Source organism: Armigeres subalbatus, chromosome 1 (assembly GCF_024139115.2).
Source record: "Armigeres subalbatus isolate Guangzhou_Male chromosome 1, GZ_Asu_2, whole genome shotgun sequence".
Classification (NCBI taxonomy): domain Eukaryota; kingdom Metazoa; phylum Arthropoda; class Insecta; order Diptera; family Culicidae; genus Armigeres; species Armigeres subalbatus.
Window position 1 is genome coordinate 159,571,466 of NC_085139.1, and position 27,233 is coordinate 159,598,698.

Genomic DNA, 27,233 nt, shown 5'->3' on the forward strand with positions numbered 1-27,233 from the left:
AGAATCGAATCGGTGCAACGCCGATTTTTACGTTTCGCACTACGTAAACTTCCATGGAGGGATCCACAACGCCTTCCAAGCTATGAATCGCGATGTCAGTTGATAAATTTGGAACCGCTTCGACACCGTAGGGAGACTACTCGAGCTCTTCTAATTGCTAACATCTTGCAAGGCCGAATTGACTGTAGCTCTATCCTGAATCAAATTAGCATCAACGTCCGTCCCAGAGCACTACGAATCAGCGCAATGCTAAGAATTCCTTTCAGCCGAACTAACTACAGCATGCATGGTGCTATCAGCGGCTTGCAGAGAAACTTCAATCGTGTCTCAGCTTTGTTTGACTTTAACATTCCCCGACAGACGCTGCGCCGCCGTTCTACCAGTTCTTTTCAGCACAGTAGACCACGTAAAGACTGATATGTTTTTGTAAAATGTTTTACTTTTAGTTTTGTTTTATATTCGCCCAAATATTTTTTTTATCACACCATCATTGGGACAAATTAGTCTGTTGATGTAGCAACAATAAATAAATAAATAAATAAATAAATCCTCGCCGTAATTGACGGTCTGGCTCTGAGTTTTAGGAACAAGACATCCTCGGACGCAGCAATTCTCACAGAAATACTGATAATCCTTTGCACAGCTCATTACAGAGTCGCTTATTCTTATGCAGAATGCATGAAACCATCCTAGGCAAATGTCACAACAGATCCAATGAATATGGCCCGTTTACATATGAGTCGGTTAGTTGTGTTCGTTTTCGTCGTTTTAATTCTGATTGTTGATGTTAGTGGCCCAAAGGACATTTAAATGTGACAGGGGATCGGTTGGTAGCACATGGTAGCACATCGGTTGGTAGCACATATCACTGGCAACACTGCAGTGGCTATAACTTGCTGAAAAAACGCCGCGCTTAAAATATTTCGAAATATTCGTGTTTTCGTGATTTTAAAATTTTGTAGAGATCGCGATAGCTACATTTCATCGAAACAGTTTCTAAGTGTTTGCCGGGATTTCCATCGCATAAACAGGAAATTTACTAAATATAGTTTAATTTACTCGACCTAACCTAAAATTCATGTTTTATGTGTGAGTGCGCGTCAAATCGTCAGTGAAGTGTATAGTGCTACGTAGTTTGTGTATCACCACTCCTTCCACATCATGAGTAACGAAGACATCTGCGTTGCATGCAAAAACACAACGCCACCTTCCAAAGGCGGTCAGAAGAAAAACAAAACAAAGAAAAAACAGGAACATATTGGCCCGTTTACATATAGGCTAGTTCTAGCGGACAATGCACTGTCCGACAATACTAGCGCGAAATTAGCATAATGTAAACAGGAATTGTCATGTGCTAATAGTTGAGAATTATGGAAATTGAATACATGTAACGGAAACTGCAGAACAAACATGAACAAATGTCTTGTCTTGTCTTGTCTTGTCTTAGCACATGCACAGCCAGTATTGAAAAGCATCCTGGAAATGTCGGTTGTGTTCCCGAGCATTTTCTTGTCTGTATTAATATTTGCAGCATATCATAAATACGACACAAGTATTAAAACGGCCAGGCCCACCGTGCAGGCTTGAATTTGGGAGACAATCCATAACTCCCAGGCAATCAGATTATTTAGTAATAAATAACATGATCAACGAAGAGTTTTGAATCTACGAAAGGAAGAAACGGGGACAGCCGTACCAACCGTTTCACATTCAGGGGAAAGATGATTGACGAATCGTTGGGAGTGACTTTGCTAAGAAGATTAATGTACACTCCTTGGGTCTTCGACGTCTTGGGATGGGACACAGTTTTTAGTCTAGTGCCCTGGCTTGTACGATGGTGGACAAAAGTATTCGCAAATTCTAGATAGATTACTATTAAAACATGACGAATACTTATGTTACATCAGTGTAAATATAGGCCTAGGCTAAAGCGCCATTACTCGCTCTCTGGAACGAGAAAAGAAAAAGAAACAAAAGCGATGAAAAACAAGCAAAAACCCATAAAACGATAAAATTATGCTATATTTTACTTAGGGTAGAATACGGCATTGGCAGGGTGCGACAGTTGTTGGCACCCTCAACAATATTTGCATTTTCCAGCAAACATACACTATTTATGAACATAATTTAGATTCAATAACACAATTTCAAGTCTAAGCTTTCATTTAAATAAGTTGTTTGTGTAAAAGTAGCAAGATTTGATGAGTTAATCATCGAAACAAATTTGCACCTTCGAAATCCTTGCCATTATTGCATTGCCAAAGAAAGCAGCGCACGAATAGCAAACTGTTACTTACTTTTTTGGATCGCCTGTTTCTCCTCTTTATTGCGTTTGACACGACAAATTAAGTACGTACACTACTTTTTACACTTTATCACCACTTGATTATTACTACAAAGAGCAAATTTATGCAATATTTGCTCTATGTTTCACTAAATAAAATCGGGACTGTTCGTTTTCTTTGACAGCAGCACACTTCGGAATAGAGCGAGAGAATGTGTATGTGAGCATATCAAACAAACGCTAAAAAGATACCACGCACAATTCTATGTGATTTGATTTTAGCAAAAATACGAACAAAATATCCGGCGATGGCATTTATTTAAAAAAGGTGTTAAACTACAAATGTTTCTATTCGGATTTTTACGCAGACCATGGATTATATTAAAAGTGATAGCAACACCGTAGTGTTTTAACCCTTATGTGGCTGACAGGACCGCTTTCCTTTTGCAACTTCAATACTTTCCAAGCTCATCAAAAAAATTATAAGCATTCCCATTCCTACATAGCGCATTTCAACCATAAATAATTGCCTACTTTTAGGGTATTATCTATTATTCAACTGTGAAACGTAGTGTAAGAATGGGGTGGCTTCAGCGGCTGGATAGGACAGTGCTGTCTATTGTTCAACATATGAAGACTCACGAGGTGGAATATATTGTTAATATACTATACTACCAGAACCGACGAGCTTCGTTTTACCTAAAATTGATTAAATATATATTTTTTACATTATTTAAAAGACGTTAAGTATTCGAAATTTGCAAATTTTGGATTCAATTTTTTAGATTAATTTTCGATTAAAGCAGAAATGTGTACTTCATTTTTATGAGAGTCCCTCTTCCAGAAGAGGAGGGGTCTAATATCATCATAAGAATCTTCATCGTTCGCTAAAACCTCTACATACAAATGTTCATGCCGTTTCCTAGTCTACAAGGGCAGACAGACAAATATTCATTCTTATGTGTATGGATTTGGTTTCACGTAGTTTACGTCAAGCGGTCGTGTCTTGTACACAACCACCATGATTTTTTATGAAACAAACATATCATGTAAGGACCGCAAAGAGCAAGTTGTATATCTTTCTATTTATTTATTTATTTCGTCAAGCATTGTAGACTACAAACACATTGTTTCACTTAAACACTATCTGTTTTAATCACTAGACAACTATTATGCAATACTATTCATTGTTTTCCTCACTAGCGTGTTAGACATTGATATGTCGATGACCTCACAATATTTATTATATATGTTCATCATAGAGTTGAGCGGTCCATTTTTAGCATAGGATGTGCGTTGCAGATTTAGTTGAAATAAGTCACGATTTCTCAAGGTACGCGTAGGTGCATAAAAGTTCAAGCCTGACAGAAGGCTTTCTGCTTTTATCTGATGTGAGATTAAACCATTAACGAATGTTACACAACCAACTTCTCTTCTTTTCTTAAGTGTTTCGATATTAATTAGTAGGCACCGAGATTCATATGACGGAAGCGGTAGGGTTGACCAACCTAACTTTCTAAGAGCAAAAAAGCAAAAACTGTTTTTGTACTGATTCGATTCGATTTGAGTGGACTTCTTGATAGGGTGACCAGACAATGCTACAGTATTCTAATATTGATCTGACGTAAGACACATAGAGTGTTTTTATCGTGTAAGGGTCATTGAAATGATAACTGGAACGTTTAATGAATCCAAGCATGTTATGTGCTTTATGAATAATGACGTTATAATGTTCTACAAATGTCAACTTGGAGTCTAATAATAACCCTAAGTCTCTCACTTTTGTACATCGTATGATTTGTTCCTGGCCTAGCTTACAGGTAATGTTTTGTAATATCTGCTTTCTAGTAAATGAAATTATGCTACATTTTTCACGTTTATATCGAGAAGGTTTTTTGAGCACCAGTTATAAAATCGTCAATTTCTTGTTGAAATACGGCTAAGTCAGCATCATCACAAATTTCCATGTACAATTTCATGTCATCGGCATAAATAAGGACCTTAAGGCGTTTTAATATAAGTGTTATATCATTAACAAAAGAATGAACAATAATGGACCTAAGTGTGATCCTTGTGGTACACCAGAAGTAACTTTAATTGGCGAAGACAATTTATTATGGAAGCGCACTAACTGTGTTCTATCTCTAAGATATGATTCAATCCATCTAACCAAATATTCCGAAAACCTAATCGCTGAAGCTTAAAGAGTAATAAAGAGATGTCAACTCTATCGAAAGCCTTACTGAAATCCGTGTACAAAGTTTCAACAGAGTTACCTCTATCCATTGCAGCAAGTGAAAATGTCACGAAGTCTAAGAGATTAGTGGCAGTGGATCTGCCTTTAAAGAAACCATGTTGGCGATTTGTGATCAAGTGCTTAACCTGTTCAAAGAGTTTCATGTTCACAATAGATTCAAACAATTTCGGTATACATGATATAATTGCAATGCCCCGATAATTTTGTACGTCTGAGCGTTTGCCTGATTTGAAAATTGGAAGAAGATAAGATTTTTTCCATAAATGTGGGAATACTCCATGAGCTAATGATTTATTAAAAAGCCAAAATAATGGTTTTACAAATGAAGTAGCTAATTGTTTTAGTAATAAAGGGGGAATTCCATCGGGTCCAGGACCCTTGGACGCATCTAATGCTTCTAATGCTGTTACAATTTCATGTACAGTAATACCGGAAAACCTGAAACAGGTTGATAGACTTTTGCTTACGCGACTCTAAGGGATTACAAAAGACAAAAGATGTAAATCTTGGCAGCGGACAAAAAGCATATAAGTTCCCTTCTCCTAAATGGCAAACATTATTCAAATGAATTGAAAATGGTAAAAGTAATAAAAATATCAATATCTGGGTACACGGGTACCCTATTTGCCATTCACGTCTGATTTTTGTTGGCTTCATAAGGGTTAAATTAGATTTACAATGTGTTTAAATGCTTTTGCCTACCTGTGTACATGACATAAAATTTATGCCAAGGCTAAAAATTTTTTTTTTTTTTGTTAAGCCAATTTTGATAAATAATAAAGTTTGTTCCAAAATTGAGTGAAGCGAGATGAGCGTGCGGCCGATTAATATGAATGAATTTTACTACTGGAGGATATAAACAACCAGCATTTGGCACCAATACATTACCAGTTTTTCACTTCCATGTCTAGTTGCTAAAGAGAGCAAATCCATTGCTGATAATAGAAATTGCTATGCCAATAGAAGAAACGTTGACCTGTTACTTTATAATAAATTTACTGAGTTTGTGGTAAAAACTGTTATATTTGGTGAACACCAATCATCAAAGAAAGAGCATACAAATGTATACCAGTTAAGCTGTACCTGTGTTTTAGTGTAATTATTAATTATTTTTACCATTCAATTTGGCGAATGTCTTAGACTGCCAAGAATAGGTATTTTCCCCTACTTATCTCCATATTTTCCGTGCTTGGAATCGTTCTTTTTTTAAGTACTCCCGTCAAAACACAATTTATTGAAAATGCTTACCACAAATTTTCGCGAAAGGTGAGTGAGGAGTAAAAATGAAGAAACGAAATAAAAATCATTAAGAAAGCCGATTTTCGTCTATTTCCCAGGTTCATTCTAGAGAAAAAAGGAGTGAGTCTAATAGCCTATTCAGATTGGGCTATTTATGACTTTGTTAAGTAAGAGGGTATCCAATTATTACGAGGTGTTCAGACCGCAGCAAGATAATATATCTTGACGTTTCCATGTTTCCTCATTTGCACGCTAATACAGGGTTGAATTCAAGGAGAGTTTTAAAATTTAGTTCGCGAAATCAAGCATTTGTGTGGCGACAATCGAACACTTTTTTCTGAACAAAGTTTCTACGAAAAAAAAAAAATATGAAAAGGGGTTTTCGAAGAATATTTGAAGCTCTCATTAAGGATAATGAGCGAAGCTACATTCATTAGTTGGGTGCGCCGTTCTTCGGGGAATCAGACTATTCCTCAATTTATTTTTAAGTTTAAAAAGTATTTTGATTCTGTACTATGATCGAACGGAGATTTGATAGAAAAATTTAGATACTTTTGGGAATTCTCACAAATAAATAAAAAAAGGACTTGGACCAATTTTCAAGAAATATTATCGAACAGTACTTAATTCGTCTTAGACGGATTTATGAAATCATGTTTGTTCATCAAATATATTCGTTCCATTATAATAATTATTCTTCCGTATTGTTCTGAACTTTGAAAATTTATTCAAATGGTTTTCATGTGTTGTTTGTTTTTGTTTTTTCGCATTCCAGTTAGAACGAAAGCTCTATCGTAATAATTGTTCGTAATAAATTCTTTATGACTCTTTTTAGCGGGTATCTTTTGACAGCGCAAAATGTATGGAATATTACGTAAATAATGACATCATAAAGCGTATTTACCCTGATAGCCTATTCAGATTACGCCATTAATGACATAATAATTGGCGTTTCAGGGTAAATACGCTTTATGATGTCATTATTTACGTAATATTCCATACATTTTGCGCTGTCAAAAGATACCCACTAAAAAGAATTTATTACGAACAATTATTACGAGAGAGCTTTCGTTCTAACTGGAATGCAGGGAGAAATTCAACAAAACAAAACTGACAAGCGTCACGTTTTCTTTGTCAGAGAGAAAATTCTCTCTGTTTTCATTTCGTTTCAGAAGCGATAGTCATGCTCTTTCTGTCGCAGCAGGGTCGAATGCATGTTAGATGGAAATCTTCTGAGCGCTGAAGAATAACTCGGATTGTGATGGTTTTGTGGAAAGCATTTTATATGATGAAAATAATGATGATAATTATTTATTCTCCACTTATTCAACATGAATTGTTTAAAAAACAGATGCTCTCTAGAATTAACATGAAGTATTTAACTTAAACCTAGATTTAATAGAACAAATCGAATAAATTTTCAAAGTTCAAGGGCCAATGCGGAAGACAATTTAAAACGTAGGAATGGTTGTAAAACGAATATATTTGATGAATAAACATGATTTCATAAATTGTTTCAATTCTGCTCCTTGAATGGCTTAATATACTTTGGATTTCAACATTTTTCACGTGGGACAACTGTACGATTTGAATGGGATGTATATATAAAGTAGAATAACCTTAAATAAAACATGGATTGGTAATGCATTAATTCATCCAAAATCCAGTTTAAATTATATCACATTCACACGATTCGATTTTGTTAGAAGCTGTATCATTGATTGTCGAGTAGAACGCAATGGTTCAGTTTCCATTTTTGAAAAAAATAAATTGCTGAGTTGCCCTTCATACATGGAGATACTGGTGGAAATACATTTTAGTTCGATAATATTTCTTGAAAATTGGTCCAATCGTCCTTTTTTCCTTTATTTATTTGTGAGAATTCCCAAAAGTATCTAAATTTTTCTATCAAATCTCCGTTCGATCATAGTACAGAATCAAAATACTTTTTAAACTTAAAAATAAATTGAGGAATAGTCTGATTCCCCGAAGAACGGCGCACCCAACTAATGAATGTAGCTTCGCTCATTATCCTTCAAATATTCTTCGAAAATCCTTTTCATATATTTTTTTTTTTAATTTTTTTCGTAGAAACTTTGTTCAGAAAAAAATGTTCGATTGTCGCCACACAAATGCTTGATTTCGCAAATTAAATTTTAAAACTCTCCTTGAGTTCAACCCTGTATTAGCGTGCAAATGAGGAAACATGGAAACGTCAAGATATATTATCTTGCTGCAGTCTGAACACCTCGTAATAATTGGATACCCTCTCACTTAACAAAGTCATAAATAGCCCAATCTGAATAGGCTATGAAACGCCAATTATTATGTCATTAATATTTCATTTAAATTTAAATTTTCATTTAATATTAATATTTATTTGTCCGTCGGCCCAAAAATTGCATGATTTCGTCTCATCAAACGAAAAGTACGAACCCTGCATAGAAATATATTTTTTGGGATATATCATTGTCCCAAAGACACCTTTACCATCTGAAGTGAAATCTTAATAAAAATGTATATAAAAGAACAAGCTTGGTCTCCGTTTAAAAACTTCTCGTAATTGAAAAAAAAAATCACGGGTGGATTTTAATAAGCCACAAAACTCAATTACAAACATCGTCCAAGCCAAACGTTTTCAATTGCGACTATACGTGGCGATGTTAAAGATATACAATTCTGAAAAATAATACACAGAATGTAAAGTCAAGACGCGTGTCTGCCGAGCCCAGGCTACAGTGCAGTGACATTACTTAGTAATGAAATGGCGAGTAAACCTTATCAAAATTCACATCAACGCAACTGCTTTTCCCTAAAACCAACAGCTTTAATGGATCAAGCTCCCTTTCTTTATTATGAAAGCTGTTGGTTTAGATCACGCTCAAAGTACATGGCTAATATCATCGCAAGAATAACAATAGAGATAAGTCGGAAAGCGCTCACCGAAATCCAGTTGATACATTTGGCTTATTAATCGGTGGAGAATATTCCAATCTTCTCTCCTAGTGCCTGTTTTAGGTTCCGACTAATGCGTGCCACATCTGAACTTAATCGCCTATCCATAACTGACTGTTCCAGCTCTCTCCTGCACAGACACGGGCATCACTCAACACTGAGCATTACTTCCAATATTGGCTGGATACATTGGCGAGGGCGGTCTTGTACACAACCTCGGTGGGGTTTCTTTAATTATCGAGTTCTTTATGACTTTATCTCTGGAATAGTTTGTTCCGCCAATTTCGGTGCTGTTAAGCCATGGATACCGAAAACACTTCCGGTCGGGATTTGTTTGATGAGGCGGAATCCCGGTGATTCTTGTTTTTTTATTGATAAGAATTAAAATTGACGGGAGAAGAAAATTTTGCATCCTCCCGCCAGCGCGGCTCACTTCGATCCCGCAGAACAAACATGAACAAATAAAGATTAAACAACTTTTAAATACCTAAACAACCTACCATACACTACCAATAGACAACTTATGCAACCACTGAAAATACAGAAACAATTAATCCTTTCTTGAAGCGCACTCAACCTGAGTGAATATTTCCAAACTCCCAACACTTCTCGCATATATTGAACACCAGAGGCAGATTTACTACTAACCAACCAAACCGGATGGCTGGAAGCAGCCGTCCGTCGTCTCCATGGAGGATGGTGTCGGAAGATCCACCGTTGTACGTGAGAACTCACGCGTTGTGTAGATTGCTGCTTGCTGTTGTTTTCCTCGTCATTTCGGCATGCTTTACTAGCTCGGGTGCCATCCCATGCAAACCAGACAAGCGAGCAAAGGACTCCTACAACAACGACTGCAAACCACCAGAGGTTGTGTCTACGATCGGAGTTGTTTGAATTTTGATGGCATATTAATGCTAAATAAGCACTCCCTTCGGGATACAAGATTTCCACTTCTGTGACGATGGGAAGTCTACGGTGGTTACGAACGATGATGTTCTTGGTTCTAACCCCGTACGATGGCCATTAACTGCAGCAGAGGTTAGCAAGTTACAATAACTGTTCACAATATTCGTTATCGTACGATTTAGGGCTGTTTTGGCATTCTTACTACTTAAACGTTGCAATATATAATCAATACAATTTTTCAAATTTTCTGAAACAAAGAATGTGTTTCATTGGTACTTATTATTGCAGAGCCACTGGTTTAGAGAAGTACACACAAGACCCTTCCTTACGGCCAGCAGCGATGCACTAGCGAGATAGTGCGGCAGGTCGAGAGCACCGAAACTTAGTTACAAAGGCATTAGTGTTTCGTGGCATTCCGGCACTGGAGCGTAGGTATGCGGTTTTACCTTGCCATCGTCACCGCTCGTTGGGTTGGGTTAATTCACGTGTCGTATCCCATACTCATTTGTTTGAATACCTTCAGATTGGCTTCGTGCTTATGGAACCACGCTACCCGGCGGTTAGTTACCGACAAGGAAGAAGAAGTGTAACTCACAGTTACACTAATCAAAATTTAGTGAATAGCAGGATGGTTAATTGTTATCTCGTAGTCAGTGTTAATATACTCTGAGGGCATTGCATAAAGATTCGACGCTATCATATTGAAGTGAATGTTGTATAATATAGGAATGTTATACCGGAATGAAACAAATCAAAAGATTTTTTTTGGTAATGAAGTAAATTTAATGTGAAAATACCAAACTAAGAAAAGTTAATTAAAAAGGCAGAAAAAACACTTGATTGGGAAAATGGATCACATTATTTCTCTGATTATGTTTTGCAAATTGATGAAACAGATACATTAAAAGTTAACGAAACGCTCTTCCTTTAGTACTATGATAGCAATTTTGAAATCTAGAACGATAAAAATAAGTTTGGGAGATGTCCACCACAAAGGTCGGCTATTCTGAATGTCTTAATTTCAACACCACGTTTCGGATGATGTGCTCTATAAAGCGAACTGAAAATCCGGCTCGTCGTTTACTAATTGGAGGCATGCATTGAGAAGCATTTGTAGCCTTCATAGTGGACATGTTTGATAAACGTTCACCTAACGTTAATTGCAAGTTATGAACACCTGAAAACTTTTCACAAAATGAGCGAGCATTATGCTTATAACTTTAGCAATATTTAGTTCAATCATAAAATAAATCATTTATGAAGATGAGACTCATACTCTAACGCCTCACCCGAAGAACAACAGCAATTAATATAAATCTTTAGGAAAAACATTTCCCTGACGGTTGTTTTATGCCTTTTGGTTATGTGCATCTGCAGCAGCGATGATGAACTTGGTTTCGGAGCAAAACCACACACCACTTGGTAGTTGTAGCTTTCACTAGAGGCAGACTAGACTCACTCGTTTCGGTCTCTGCCCTCATCCCCCCAAAAGTTGGGCTCGTATCAAAGCACTGATTCTCCCGCACCCGACAGCCACAGCGTGCCAGTCAAAGCAGCGACGACGGTGCCGAGAGAATGGAAAACCAGAAGACCAAGATGCGGAATATGTAGCAAAGGTTGTGGGGAAATTTGTACACCTGAATAAATAGAGTTTATTATCTTTTCTTCCGCTGCACAAGATTAACTAACTAACTAACTAACTAACTAACCAGCTACCAAGCTAGCTGGCTGCCAGGTTCGGCTGAGGCGTAGACCGAGACAAGCTTCTGAAATGGCCCTTTGTGGGCGCACAGCCAAAGCCAGTCCAGCAGTTTGTAGGCGCTGTAGAGTTTTCCGGAAGAGGAACACCCCGTGCCAAAGGGAATTCTCTGCGGTGGGCGCACACAAGTGGAAAACGAAAACATTTACACCCTTGGAAAACCGACGCACGGCTGCCTCGTCTAGCTGCGGCTTAGGCTGAACCGAACTTCCCACAGCATTCGATAGAGGCAGATTTCTGCAAAACTGTACCGCAGTTGGAAAAGCGTTTAACCCATCCTGCGGAACCTGGGCTTATCGTCGGAGGGCTTTATCGAATGGAAGAATGATGATTATGCGCTGCCGGAAAAGTGCACATCCGAGTAGTGGAAGCGATGTATTTCGTATCTGCTTCTAAAAAAATGTGGATGTACAAACAGGTTGAGTGTTGTGTCAAACGTGCATTCATTCTAATGTGTCGGTAATGTTATACAATATGTGCAATACGCTAAATTGTATTACTTCCTTGAATACAATAACAATAAGCTACTTTGTTGAGCGCACGGCATTTAAATTCTACATACAGGAACGATTTTAAGAATAAAAAGTACCGTAAGAACATCGGAGGAAATTGATTAGCGTTTGGACGGTTGTGATATTTTTGTTCCTAGTTTACGCTCGCCTTTATATCTTGTCTACAGTTCCCACGCCCAATAAAAGTTTTTAAGCAGAAAAGTATTATGAAAGATGAAATAATCTACTCCTCAGCCATATTCTCAATCAAAAGCGTGTTTTAATTTAAACTAGTCATCTTGTAACAAGTCATACAATAGTCTCTACATATCTGTATGATGGGATATGGTTCTGAAGGAATTGATACAATCTTGTCGGAAGGAGTTCTATAAAACCAAAAAAATGACTTACCTCACCAGCTCCAGCTTGAATCCACTCGCTCTATTAAACTCCATAAAGAAACGAATTGCCCATAGCAAATACGAATCATCGTGCCCACCACTAGCTTCCTGACCGTGGGCATTCCTCTCCAGAATTTTCCGCACTTGACGCACCAAATTGTTGTACGACGACCGTAGAACCTCGATACAGTATTCGCGCAAAAACAACCGCACCGAAAACGCACTTTTCCGCTCGATAGTTTCCGTTTCGCGCACGTTTCGAAAACTTTTCTTCACCTTCTGCTTGTCCGTATCGAACTCCATCTGCAGGGCCTTCTGCAACGATTGGTGGCAGATCAAATCGTTGTCCGAAATCGATTTGATGTTTTGAAACACATACGTCCCCCCGAACCGTGAGTGACGTGCCGCCGGAATGCGGCTCAGCTGTTTGGCCTTTTCCCGCTTCCTGGCCGCAATCAGTTCCAGCTCATCGCGGTTCTTCTCCGTTGCACTTCGTTGATAGGAAGCATCCGCCAAGCTGGTGGCCGATTGCTCTCGATACGCCAGACAAGTTATTTCCAGCGCGTGCAGGTGATATTGGTGTTCATATTCCGAACCGAGTATGTAAAGAATCAGATCGAGCACACCGGCCGAGTGCAGTGCCCATAGGACCTGATCGTGCAAACTGGCGTCATTATCGAATCGCTTTTCCACATCGCTGTTTGCTGGGACGTTCAGAACGTTGCGAGTAAGGGTCAAAATTCGTTCGATGATAAGCTCTTGATCTTCGATTCGCTCTGACCAATCCTGGAACAAAGTAAATTACACAGCAAATGAAAAATCGGACAACTCTGCTATGTTTTGCAGAAATATAATACAGCGTATAGAATATAGAAATAATAATTAGTCCTTACCACTTCCAACACTTTCTGCAAACGCTCCCCGAGAGCAGCCCAAGCTTGCTGAACAGCGAACGCTTCCTTATAGCCCTGCAGTATCTCCACCAGGTGTAGATATTGCCGCCGACCAACGGCATCTTTTGGCTGTGTACCCTGGTACAGTAGCAGCGTCGGATAGGTCAAATTCACGATCAAACGCAGCAGCACATCGGCCACGTCTGGATTGTCGAAATTGCTCATCAGCATCGGGATCAGATCGGTTTGCATCACCTTCTTCTGGCCGATGTACCGGCGATACTCATGATCGCTGCTGTCCCGCTTCAGAATCCAGATCAGATGTTTCAGCCCCATGATGGCATCCGGTTCCATATGATATTTACAACCATCATCCCAACCCAACGATGAGCACGTCGCGTCGATATCCGCCAGTAGGATCGACATCCTGCTGTTATTTTAGTCGCACTTACACAACTCTTAGACGGGAAATTTTCAAATAACGTGAACGTTCACTAACAAAAACTGCCGTAGCCACAAAATTTCACAAAAATATTTCGAAACAATTCACACCGCACATTTAAATCCGCGAACCGCGATCAAAACACTGTCGATTTACGCGCGCAATCGAATGCAGCTTAAGTTTTCAAAAGGGGGTTAAGCATGATGACTGGCTGTTTATGTGCAGTATTGTAATATGATAATATATATTAAAAATATGTATGTTGAAAAATAAACATTTCCTTGATTCATCAATTCTCGGGTACTTATTCAAAAGGACGTATGTGATTTTGTAAACAAAGATTCAAACGTCGATTTGTCCGATCTGATGGCACTCCCACGCAAACCAACACCACTAACAGGTAGCCGAAGCCTTCCCCTATCTGTCTATGGTGATGGTTTGCGTGGGAGGGCAATCAGATCGGACAAATCGACGTCTGAATCTTTGTTTACAAAATCACATACGTCCTTTTGAATAAGTACCCGAGAATTCATGTTATCAGTCAGATACAAGCAGCTGACAATGGAAGTTTTTAATAGTTGAGAAGCAGAACAAAAACTGTGTGTATCAAGAAATAAGACCTTTTGAAAACATCTACTTGCTGCCTCTCTTGCTGCCGCAGAGTCTATTATATATAGAGTTACGCAAAGAGTGAAGCCAAATCTACCTATTGAACTGTCAAACCGTCTACCTATCGAGCAAAGTAAACAAATGCTTGTTGGTAAGGCGGAAGTATTGTTATCGCCTGACGATTATTATGGCGAATTAAAACTCATGAATTGAAATGTATTAGATTTGTTCTAGAAACAGCTTCAAAAAACTTCAATACACCCCCCAATAAAGTTGCAACAAGAAACTCATGTGTTTGCACTCTGTAGGTGACTTTGGTTATCGAATTAAAAAGTTTTAGAAGTGATCACTCCCGTGAAGTCACTTGAAGGGTTGAACAAAAATGAAAGTTTTCAACATAATAACAAGAACATCATTCAGAATAAGAGTAAGAAGATCCTCTTTGCGCAACTCTATATAATAGACTCTGGCTGCCGGTTTTGATTCCTTTTGTTTTGACGTTTCTACGCAGGGGTGTGCGCAAAAGATTGCGCATGCCAACCAGAGATGTCGATTTTAAAGAGACACGCGAAGAGAATGAAAACAATTTAATTTTGCAGTTTGCGTTTGATGTCGCTCGCATAACCCGCATAGTTATGGACTATTAAATTGCTATCTCCTTTATTATTCTCAACCATTCGAAACAATATTTGTACAACTTTACAAATCACCCGTCCTAACCATACGTACACACTACCACAAATTGTTATAACAATATGGCAAATGTCATTTGACAATTTTACAATAAGGCGAAAGGGCGGTTAAGTTATGTTACTATAAAAAATTGATCGTTTTCTCGAACAAAATTTTCCATATATTATTCAACAGATGGTTGACTTACTATCCACTTTTGGAGTTTCGAACAATATGGCTTATTTCTGAGTTATTGTCAAAGCATATTAAGAGGATTTGATCAACGGTACCCCTTGCGGACAATTATAACTCCCTCTGATAAAAATTATTAAAAAAAATTTAAAACACAATTCAATGGCTTAATTTAGATCACTTTATTAAATTCTACGACTCATTAACAACAATTCGGAAGTTTAAAAATAAGTTAAACCTAAATCAAGACAATCGATTGTATTGGCTTTCAATTATGCCTATAACATATTTTACTATGTCTTACGTCTGCTTGTTTGTAATAAAAAACATATCTTGCGGCAGCGCTGCGTCCTTTTCCGCATCTCCAGAGCACCGTAATGTTAGGCACAGTCGTTCCGGCTGGCAAAATTGTAACCTATCCACACCGACCGGTGCTATCCATCCTCGGCTTTGAGGCTCGGTTCCAGGCCAGTAGGACGTACCGATTTTTTCACTGCCTAAAATAAAATCATATTTTAAAGACTATGTCTTACGTCTACTTGTTTGTAATAAGAACCTACCTTGTGGAAGCACTGCATCATCTCGCACACCTCTTGAGGACCATAATATTTGGGCCAGTCACTCCGCTCCGGCCCTTCCTGCCGGTAAAAATGTAGCCTATCCATCCGATAGTGTTCCAGACCAGTATAGCGTAGCGATTCCACCCTGCCTTATTTTATGTTATCCTGCACCTGTAAAAAATATACTAAGTCTTGTTCTTTTGATTTTAAAATAGAAACTTACTTCTATCGGTATAACGGCCGAGTTATTGCAAACACCGGTGCCTTCGCTTCCGTAGTCAAAAATTTAACCACCGAACCATCACACACTGAATACAAGAGTGAACATTTGCAAAGCTTATGTCACAGGATGGACAATATGTAAATGTAAACTAACAATTTATTATATATTAACAATATTCAAAATGAAGACTGTGCTGTTTTATATGGTACGGAATCAAAAAGAGTTGTATTTGGATTATAAAAAGCTCCTTAGATAGATAATAACCACATGTCTTTAGTTTATCTTATTGTGAGCACAATATACACGATGGTTTTTTACTATGCGGGAAATTATGAATTATTTGAAAGATATTTTAGTTACACAGAAAAAAATTCCGTGGTAAAAACTACTATTTTGTAGACTACGCTCTGTTTTTAAAACCACCATGGAATTTCTGTAAATTTTACCACGGTTTCAGAGAAATTCACCACTGTTTCAGTTCATCCCGAATAGAAATAAATTGTACGCCGAATAGTTGGTATTGCGCATAAGCCCCAAAATTTTATTCCCACCTTTGGGTTTCCGCGCCGAGCACTCAGCGCCAGACTCGGCGACAAGGAGATGGTGGTCAAGTTGGTACTCCTGATTTTCTGACAACTGATATCGATTGGTTGTGTGAGTGCACCGGTGTCAAAAAATAGAGCTTTTAGCTGAAAATTTAATTTTCAAATGTTCATTTTGACAGCAATATAGATGTATGAGTGAATGAAATGTGCAAATGCTCTATCGCGGAAGCAGTCGCTGAAGACAAGTGTCAATGCTTTCAGTGACGAAACGAAAAGTTTCAATGCAAAAAGCAATATTATTAGTTTTCCATTCGCCTTATAATCATCATATACTGTATGATACATGTACGTTTATAAGATTAACAAAAATAACGACCCAATCATTAAAAATGTTTAACGTATCATACATGCTGTAGTAAGGATTACCTGCTATAATTTTATTGTAAACGTATCTTATCGTAAATGATTTCGATAACTATTGCCCAACACAAAAATTAAGTTTTTTCTTTTTCAGTGTATTAGTGACAATGCTTTCGACAACAGTGTTTGGGCCAACCGCCATTTAAACTTTTCTCTAAAAGTCGGCGGCGATGTTAATTGAAAGAGTAAAAAGTTTATTTGCCAAAAAGGATGAAAATGCATGTAAGTGGAAACTTAATTATAGGAAATAAAAAACTGATTATATTAATGGTTTATTTTCTAGAAGGAGCACGATATACACCTCAAATTGGGAGATTCAACTGCGAACCACAGAAATGCTTCAAAAGGTGAGAATAATCTATGATGTGCTTTCTTTATTGTATGTAAATGACCTACAATCCATCCAATAATTGAACAATGTTGCAACTGGCCATACCATTATGGATACATTAATCCCCTCAGCGCAAACTATCAAGTTTTTCCGTATGGCGTCAGAACCAACCGCAATGCCCTTTCAATCGACCTTTCTCGTCAAAAACTTTTATTGCGTAATCGAGTAATTTATTCATTTAATGCAAGTTTAAAAAAACATCTTTTATTGCCTCAAACTATTATTAAAGTTAAAAGCAAAAACCCAGATTATTCCCAATTTAAATAAAGAGCAAAATCCCAGATAATTATTGAGAAAAACATTTTTGCGAGTTCAAAATACCATTTTAGGGGGATAGATTCCATTATTTCCATTAATTTACATTTATTTGCACTCATTTTATTGCATTAATTGACTTAATGCAGCAGTCGATCTTTCTAGAAAAGGTACGATTTTGATGTAATTCTCTTGAAAATATAGGTGAGGTAGTGATTTAGGGCATAAAAGTATCATCGTGTTAGCCTCATGATATACGAATGGAAAAATGGTAACTTGGCTTAGAAACCTCGCAGTAAATAACTGTGGAAGTGCTTAATGAACACTAAGCTGCGAGGCGGCTCTGTCCCAGTGTGGGGATCTAATGCCAATAATAAGAAGAAGAAGAAGTGATTTAGAATTTTTTTTGTTGGGATAGGTCAATCAATATAGGTACTTATTGATATGGGTCGCTATTCACCCAATATTAGAGTTGAATTAGTATAGTGATTCAAATAGTTTGAGGCCACGCGTTTTGAAGATGAATCACAAGATTCAAATGTTTTGCAATTGTTTTAGTTCAGGTGATAATCATATTGTTTGTTGTTATCAAGAAGTCAGTGCATAGCTGCCCAGGACAACAAATTAATATTGCAGTCATTCATTGTTTTATTTGACTTATTTTCAAGGAACGTGCAGCCCCTTCGAAACATACGAAAAATAACTGATGAGAGAGCAGCATATCCTCTGGACATGGACAAAGCGTCTGCATCATACAAAAATCGTTTGAAAGCTTTTTTTTAAATTTTACCTACCAAATACTTGTGGAGAAAATGAAAAAAAAAACATTGAAATTGAGACATTACCCATAGTGATATTCATGATAACGGAGTTTCAAAGAAAATTCGTTGTTCTTTTTTAATAGATTAGAAAAAACTATTTACTATAAAAGATGTTGAATAAAATATGTTTAAAACTTGTTTTGTGCTCATTTATTGTACCATGAACTGAGAATAAATGCTATATCAATCGTAGCAGGAATCATAGTGTCCTTGAACTATCATATCATGTATCGTAGTTTGTAAAATAGAATTGTACATATTGTGATACTGCTATCGTACAATTAAATGTTTATTGAACACCTTTCAATTTGGATTAATCATGGAATCTTTATTTGTATTAACAAAAATCATTCTATTGATCTTCGTTGTTGAATACAATTATAATCCGTATCATCTCATGATGAAAAAATGATGATAAACTAATGATTTCTGGTAAAATTGCTTGTCGAAAATATATGGAAAAATTCACCTTTTTGAATGCACGGTGCTTCATTTACCGTTATTATGAAAATAAATATACCATTCAATCGACAGCCGCCATTCGATTCCTACTAAAATTCTACGCTTCCGGCCAAATTTTCAAAAAAATCATTGGCGAGATTTTTGAGTTATGCCATTTTTAAGTTTTTTGATGAAAAACGCCTTGTAAATCAATTAAAAATCCATAGCACAACGTAATAACTTGCCACAAGTTTTTTTTATGCAAAATCAATTAAATATCTATCAGTCTGTACATATGATGTTCGTAAAGTCCATGTTATCCGGAGCAAACCCGACTGTAATATCTTGTTCCAGGTTGCTCGTTCTAGGGCCGCCAGTTACAGGTACGCCGACTCGCCTGCAACACATGTATCTTACGCGCACCTTCCTGGATTGCTCGCAGCCAGCGAGTGCGTGGTCTACGTCCTCTTTCAGGTTCTGTGCTAAACATGACTTTTGCTGGTCTCTCTTTCGGCATACGTGCATTATGTCCAGCCCACTGTAATATGCCGTATTTTATCAGTCTGCCTGTGTCTGCATTTTTGTACACTTGGCACAATTGATTCAAGCGTCTGAACCATTCTTAATTTTCCACCGCACTGCCAAGTGTTGATCGCGGTATTTTTCCACTCAAACACTCCCAGAATTCGATGTTCTACATCTTTTAACGACCATGCTTCATGGTCGTACATGGCTACTAGACGAATCAACGATGTATACAGAGCTAGCTTTGTCCGTGTTTGTAGGCTGCGAGTCTTTGGCTGGCTACGAAAATCATAGAAGTCCTACTTGCAGCCGCAACACGTGTTTTTACCTTCGCGGCTAACGTCATTATACATATAACAAGTGTTCCAAGATATATGAATTCGTCGACAACCTCAAATCGCATCCCACCCATTCAACCTCGGGACTAACACCGCTTGGGTTACCACGCTCACTGCCAGCCACAGGTACATAGTTTTGACAAAGTTCATGATCAGTCCTATTCTTCCAGTCTTCCGTTTAAAAGATTCTTCCATTGCACTGCGATCTACACCTATAATGTCGATGTCATACGCAAAACCAGTGAGCATGTAAGACTTGTTGATGATGGTTCCCTTTCTTTGCACACAAGATCAACCAATTGCACCTTCCAGAGCAACGTACAGTTGTTCCACTATAGGTACAGAGGAGTCAATTTCAATGAGAAAAATTATTAGGTTTTAATAAAAAATTTATGATAACTTGTATTTAACATCATATTTATACCATAATGCATCAACTGAAACTATAGTAGAGTGTATAATTACAAAAAAAAATCATACTACCTCCACTATTGGTGGTACCTCCACTAAAGGTGCGGTTGCCCTATTGCTTCAAAAGAAAATGTTTATTTTTGAGGGTATAGAGATTTAATTGATTCTGCACAAAAAAAATTGTTTTCAAGTTATTTCGTTGTGTCGTGGATTTTTAATCGATTTATAGGGCGTTTTTTTATCGAAAAACTTAAAAACGGCGTAACTCGAAAATCCCACCAACGATTTTTTTGAAAATTTGTCCAGAAGCGTAGAATTATAGTAGAAATTGAATGGCGGCTGCCGATTGAATGGTATATTTATTTTCATAATAACGGTAAATGAAGCACCGTGGAATGGTAACGATACTTAACGACCCATTCAGTGTATCGTCCAAAATGGATTTATTATAAATGCAATCATAAAAATTGTTCATGGTATAATTATCGTAAAATATTTTTTATGATTCCGTTAAAAATTAAATTACAATTCTCTATGATTAGAAAACGATAACTAGAAAAATAGTTGAATAATATAATTCTATTCGGGATGCGACAACACTCCGCATGGGCCACAGTTGATTTTTACTGCGCGCATGGTAAAATCAAACGGGTTTGTTTTCTGCTGAAAATCGTCGGTGCATATTCTTAAAATAACCCTCGGAATGGTAGTTTCGACTGCAATATTTTTTTGCGTGTATATATAAAGATATTTTAGTTATATATTTTAGTTATATATTTTGGTTATTATTTAGTTATATATAATACAAGATAAACATTGTTGCTATCGTCGCTGTCCGGAACATCTTTTGCTGGTGAGGATACACTGACAAAAATCCAATCATATCCATTATGTGTGGCACACATAAATTTTGACTATAGCATTTCCCACATAACGTCTATGTGAATTCGCATAGCATATATGTGGAAACACACATAACCCTCATTAACTAATAACCTTTATGTGGATTCTCCCATAGCACAATAGGACAGCCCCATATAAAGGTGTGGCCAAAACTACCAAAAGGCCAATTTTTGATTTGGGCTAGTAAAATGTGATGAATACACAGCTTATAACCTATATTTCTATAATCAGGACGGTTTTTATTTTTTAGATTTTTCAGGGAGGGGTTGGGGGTTGGGTGTTCAAACTCCTAGAAATGATATTTTTACGTTTTTTTGGGAAAACGGACAGCTTTGCCATGTTTTCGTCTCAAAAGTAACATATTTATATATCGTTACAAAGCTCTTAAACAGATCTATGCAACAGGCTAGATATTGTAATAATAGCTCAGACCAGAAATTAGTTTTTAGTAGTTTTGCAAAAGCATATTTTACGCAATATTTAACGAACAAAACAGTTTGGTACCCCGCAATACCCCGCAGTAAAACATCATGCACTACACTATTGAACTCTTAAGCTTTGAGGACCATGAATAAAATTCTGCCCAAACTCACAATTTTGTAAGATACATGAATTTTAAAAATAGTCCATTTTTGCCTTTCTCGTGTACTTAGTATACGTAGAAGCTATATGATCGCTCTAAAAGCATAAAAAAAAGCCTAAACACTCATAGTGTTGTATACCGATCGACTCAGTTCGAAGAATTGAGGTGATGTCTGTGTGTACGTGTGTGTGAATGTCTGTAAGTATGTGAGCAAAAAGGGTCTTAATTCTTGTTTAAACACTTACTCTAAACCGATTTACTCGCAACAAGTTTCACGTTGTTCCCTATTAAAAATAGGCTGGATTGGACTATGGGCTCAAAAGTTATGGCCAAAATACATTTTCTTATAATGTACGAGAAAGACAACATTACCGCTAGGGGGATTAATCAGGTGTTTTGGTAAACTTCTTATTTTTCAATTTTAATCTGAGTTACTCAATAATGCCACTTTAATTGAATTTGGTGACGAACACAATTTACATAACATTTTAAGGGGGAGGGTTATGCCTTAACGTTGCGCATATTTCAAGAAAAAATCATCTATCATATAAAAAGCGTTACGCAGTGAGAAGGGAAGTTGTTCAAAATTTACAATTTTGACATTACTACATTATAGGAGCGAATTATAGATTTAACCATAACGTGTCATAACGTGTTGGATGAGTAGTGTGTTGAATAACTCCTTGGCACAATACCTTTTTTATAATTATGAAAGAAATCCTAATGATCAAATAAATGAAATTCCATTTCGTTGATGTCACAATATGATGCTAATTGAATCTGTTCTACCCTCCTTTGTTGGTTTAATAAGTTCTACTCAGTGAATTTTCAACACCAGAAGCTGATAGTGCTTTTTTTATCATTTTAGGAAATCTGTGATGCGTCTGTTTGTCTGTGACACGAATATACAGTTTATATGACCATTAGTATTTTATTGTGCATAAGCCCCAAAATTTTATTCCCACCTTTGGGTTTCCGCGCCGAGCACTCAGCGCCAGACTCGGCGACAAGGAGATAATGGTCAAGTTGGTACTCCTGATTTTTTGACAACTGATGTCGATTGGTTGTGTGAGTGCACCGGTGTCAAATAATAGAGCTTTTAGCTGAAAATTTAGTTGTCAAATGCACATTTTGACAGCAATATAGATGTATTAGTGAATAAAATGTGCAAATGCTCTATCGCGGAAGCAGTCGCTGAAGACAAGTGTCAATTGAGATTCTCACGTCCGAATGTGTGAGTGGCGATAAAAGGAAAACAAACACTCCTAGATGATGCAACTCAGCAAAGATTGGGTAAAAATGAGTATATTTCCATATATTTTTTTACTCTTTTGAAATCATTGTGATGACCCGATCATTTTTGAGGTTATGAGCAGAAGGAAAACAAACATGTTTTTACACATGACGAATTGCACATTAGTGTGCGAGCGCTAAACGTCACTCATCTCTATGGTTTCAGTGACGAAACCAAAAATTTTCAATGCAAAAAGCAATATCCAGCATCAAACAGGCTTATTGCAAGCCAAAAAGTGACCAAATTCCGTTGGTTTTGTAGAATATGACAAAAATTGATACTATGCCGAAAATTGGCCCCATACCCCATTGAAGGCTCAGAAAAAATATTTTTATTTTCTATCTATGTTTTTATGATGAATACCACTGTTTATTGCAGATTCATAATTTTGGCCAAAAATACCTCCTTTTTTCCTATTGTGCATAGCGAGTGCACAGAAAGAAAAATCATTAGCAAAATTAATAAAACCATTGGTTAAAATAAAAAGTTTCGTTAGTTCTTTTTCGTAGAGAGTTGTGTATGTTCAGAGCGAAAGTCATCAAACTGTTGAAAAAAAAGTTCAAAGCCACTTGGCACCCACCCCTGCAATAAAAGTATATGCACTTTTAAAATGAATAGAGATGAGTGACGTTTAGCGCTCGCACACTAATGTGCAATTGGTCTTGTGTAAAAACATGTTTGTTTTCCTTCTGCTCATAACCTCAAAAATTATCGGGTCATCACAATGATTTCAAAAGAGTCAAAAAATATATGGAAATATACTCATTTTTACCCAATCTTTGCTGAGTTGCACCATCTAGGAGTGTTTGTTTTCCTTTAATCGCCACTCACACATTCGGACGTGAGAATCTCAATTGTAGAACTGTCAAATCAAAAAAAATGACGCTGTAAAAATAAGAATGGATTTTTTTTATTTTCAGATGAAATTCCCCACAAATTCTTCCCAGGTTTCTCATTCCTCCTTTATTTTATTTCCCCACAATAAACGGCCTTACGTATGTTTGTTTTTTTTTAATATTTATTGCATTTCGAACAAAACAATCGATTTACGAAAAGATTATGTACAAGGTAAAGATTGAGCCTTTGATTTGAAGACTCTGAACATTTCCCATTTCTCCGTCAGTTTGGTCCTTTTTGATTCAGGACACTGATCTCTCTAGTACCTCTCGAATGGCAAAATATGCGTTGGATGAGTACTCCATGATCCAAATAAGTTTCAAAAAGAACTTTGGCCGCCAGGTCCCTGCCGCGACTGCTGTATTTGAACAAGAAATGCATAATCTTAATGTATATTCAGATAACACACTGTGGGAATATGAACTTACCACGATTGCAGCCGGATAAACTCCCGAAATATTTTCTGCTTCTGGCCATTGTCCACTGAATTGAAGGAAACTATCTCGAACCTTTCCATGGCCAATTAAAATACTTTTGATTTAAACAAAATAATACAAATTTTCGACCTGAACTAAATAGTTAAAACTAAGAAAATGAATATTTTAATAAAGGATACTGGCCGACAACAACAGAATGTTGTTTTGATTTCCGTCCGTCACACTGCACTAAAAAGAAATCTCACAATGGATAGTTTGCATTTCAATTTGTCCAAAAATAATGTGAATGTGAGATATATTTTAAAGTTTTCCAAATTTTGTTTTAATGTATTTAATAAACTATCAGATATCAAAATTTGAATGAATATAGAAATGAACCCAAGCAACCAGAAGTTCGGATAAGAAGGGCTATTTTGGCTTAATCAGCTCTCATTTTAAGTATTTTTTTGTATGTAACGGAACTTTAAGTGAACTTTAAAGTTCCGTTAAGGATGCTTGGAACTTGATGTGAACCATAGTGAACCAATTAGTTCGGTTAAGAGTAAATTTAAGTAAATTCTGAACTTCTGGTTGCTTGGGAAGTGTTTGCTGTTGAATACATGTATTGGAAGCAATCGACTTTTTACAAATTAATAATTATTAATCTTGATTAAATTTGGCCTTCAGAAAGGCCAGTGTTCTTGCAAACCGTTTCCCCCCCTCTGTTATGTTCAGCAAGTCCCGTTGAGATTCTCTAATTTGACACTTCTACAGTTCTCAATTTGAAAGAAAGAACTTTTAGATTTACGGTAACACGAAATGCAAAACACTTTTAAATTAAACAAATAACTTTCGTTTTAGCAAAAATAGCTTTTATATTTTATACAAAATGTAGCACTTTTTGATTATAGAGTGCCATATATTCAATAAAACAATTTTTATTTTTTGTGTGTGGTTATTAACGCACACATAAAATTTATTTGTAAATTTCTTTAGATTTTTGCCAATAAAAATGTGTGGATTTTTATTAGTGTAGGGGATCTGAATGTATTGAAGGAAAAATACATACACCGAAAAAATTCTTTATATTGAATATATTTGTCGCACACATAAATTTTTGCAATTTGGCGACCCAAATATATGCAGTTTGTACCCACACATAAATTCAATAACTGCATATTAGAGACCACACATACATTTTATTTGATTATAGATTATATTTGTACTTCGCGTGGAGAGTGGTTATGTGTGCACTAATTAGAATCATGAATTAAATTAATGGATTTTTGCCAATAAAAATGTGTGGAATTTTTGTAGTGTACGATTAGATAGTTAGGTACCACACATGTTTCGAAGAGCAGAACAAAGGGAACCGAAGCGATAAACTTTATCTGGTAACTAAAATATATTTTATCATTTGTGAACTCCATATCTTAACATCTTACACCATTTACAACTACGTCTGAATATTTTTTCAATTTGTCTTAAGAATAGAGGTAATAAACTATAGAGGGAGATTGTCGCTGTCGTCACTGGCGAAACATCTTTTGCTGGCGAGGATAGGGCACTAATGTCAACGAAGGAAAAATCAGAACGTTCTGACAGATAGGTACCCAACATGTTTGGGGACGATAACAAAGGGAACCGCAGCGACAATCGTCCTCTAATAGTTTATTACCTCTATTGTCTTAAGCCCACATTATCATTATCAGTGATGCTAATGCTCATCACATCATCTGGGGTAGCTCGGATATCAATCTGAGAGGCTCAAGTTTGATGGAATACTTAAGTAGTACCGAACTTATTTTACTTAACATAGGCAATCGCCCAACCTTTATGGTATCTAATAGAGCAGAGGTGTTAGACATAACCCTTCGCTCCAATAGAATCAGTCACGAGTTGACGAATTGGCATCCCAACAAACAACGATAAGCTACAAATAAGCATCTAAGTTGAATTATTGTTTATTTGTAATCTTCATAGCTGAATAAAATGGATGCTGAATAATTCGCTAGACAGATTTCATCTCAGCATTTGATCCAACTAATATTCAACTTGGCCTATTTATTTGTTTACCACCTTTATTTGAGGCCGAACTAACGTTTTTTGTTTTATCACATTTCAGCACATTGGGGAAGTGTAACAATGTGCTGAACTAATGATTTTTAAAGTTCTCTGTTCGACTATGATGTGATGCTCTAAAAGGATGGTCGAATTGCGTTTGAATAGTAGATTAATAAGCAAGCATTCGACATCCTTCTTAACCGTTGTCCTTCTTAACCGTTGTCCTTCTTAACCGTTGGATTTCACCTTTACCGGATCTATCGCACAGTGGAAGAAAACATTATAATAGTTTATGCTTTTTCCGTTTGAAAGAAAATCGCGAAGGCTTGAATTGATGATATTTGGATAGGAAAATAATAATTTATTTTCAAGACATTGTTGGAATCATTGTCAAGAACACTCATGTCTTTTATATTAGTGGGGCAATACATAATTGTTTAGTGATACATAATTGATTCCTGATCTATAAAGCTGTTGGAGCTACTGGCTACTGGAGCAATGAAGAAATTTTATGCAGTTGTTGTAAAGTTGTGCGGAAACGAACACAAACAAATTCATAAAAAATCGACCATATTGGATGTCTGTTACAGATTTCCTATGTACTAGTTGTTTTTTCTATATGTAAATAAATGTTGATATGTTGATGGCACAATCATTTCGCAACCGGTTATTCAGAGATTCCGAGCAAGGTCGAACATAAATTCATTAAATTTTCATAAACCCCATCATTGGAGACGAATTTTATTTTATCGTTTTGACATTATTTTCTTATATTTTTTCCCAGTGTTGAATGGTTATGACTGGCTGAACAATGGTTGAAATAAAAATCTTGTCCAGTTATTAACAAACTGTAGTTTGACAGATTGACTTGTTGATTAAGAGTCCAATTATGATTCATATTCAGCCATACGATTATTTATGTTTTGCATTGAGTAAGCCATAACTTACAAATGAAGGATGGCGCGGATGGCAACGTTACCGGCGGATGATCAAATGACAGCAGTTCGAGACCCGATTTAGGAAAATTTTAAAATGATTATATGAAA

At 36.6% G+C, this 27,233-nt stretch overlaps 2 protein-coding genes and 1 long non-coding RNA gene across 6 annotated transcripts in view; 1 reads left to right on the top strand and 2 right to left on the bottom strand.

Moving 5' to 3' along the window:
- LOC134205421 (protein timeless homolog) overlaps positions 1–13,822 on the bottom strand; it is a 269,302-nt gene extending 255,480 nt beyond the window's left edge. For all 3 annotated transcript variants that reach the window (XM_062680651.1, XM_062680650.1, XM_062680649.1), the window contains exons 1-2: positions 13,186–13,822; positions 12,303–13,078 (exon numbers count right to left, since the gene is read on the bottom strand). In XM_062680651.1, coding sequence (XP_062536635.1) covers positions 12,303–13,078; positions 13,186–13,611 — 1,202 coding nt within the window. In that variant the 5' untranslated portion in view covers positions 13,612–13,822. The remainder of the gene's footprint in view (positions 1–12,302; positions 13,079–13,185) is intronic.
- Positions 13,823–15,321: 1,499 nt separating this feature from the next.
- LOC134205422 (uncharacterized) lies at positions 15,322–16,026 on the bottom strand. The gene is made up of 3 exons (XR_009978136.1): positions 15,884–16,026; positions 15,661–15,831; positions 15,322–15,597 (listed from the first exon to the last, which is right to left on the bottom strand). It is a non-coding gene; the product is annotated as an uncharacterized LOC134205422 (long non-coding RNA).
- Positions 16,027–16,984: 958 nt separating this feature from the next.
- The window catches only part of LOC134207910 (uncharacterized), a 71,651-nt gene continuing 61,402 nt past the window's right edge, over positions 16,985–27,233 (top strand). The window contains exons 1-3 of one of the 2 annotated variants that reach the window (XR_009978445.1): positions 16,985–17,070; positions 17,132–17,195; positions 18,163–18,453. Coding sequence is in view for 1 of the 2 variants with exons in the window: in XM_062683969.1 (XP_062539953.1) it covers positions 17,184–17,195 (12 nt within the window). In the remaining variant the exon portion in view is untranslated. Of the gene's footprint in view, positions 17,071–17,131; positions 17,196–18,162; positions 18,454–27,233 lie in introns of those variants that run through there. The other variant, XM_062683969.1, reaches the window with a different exon arrangement.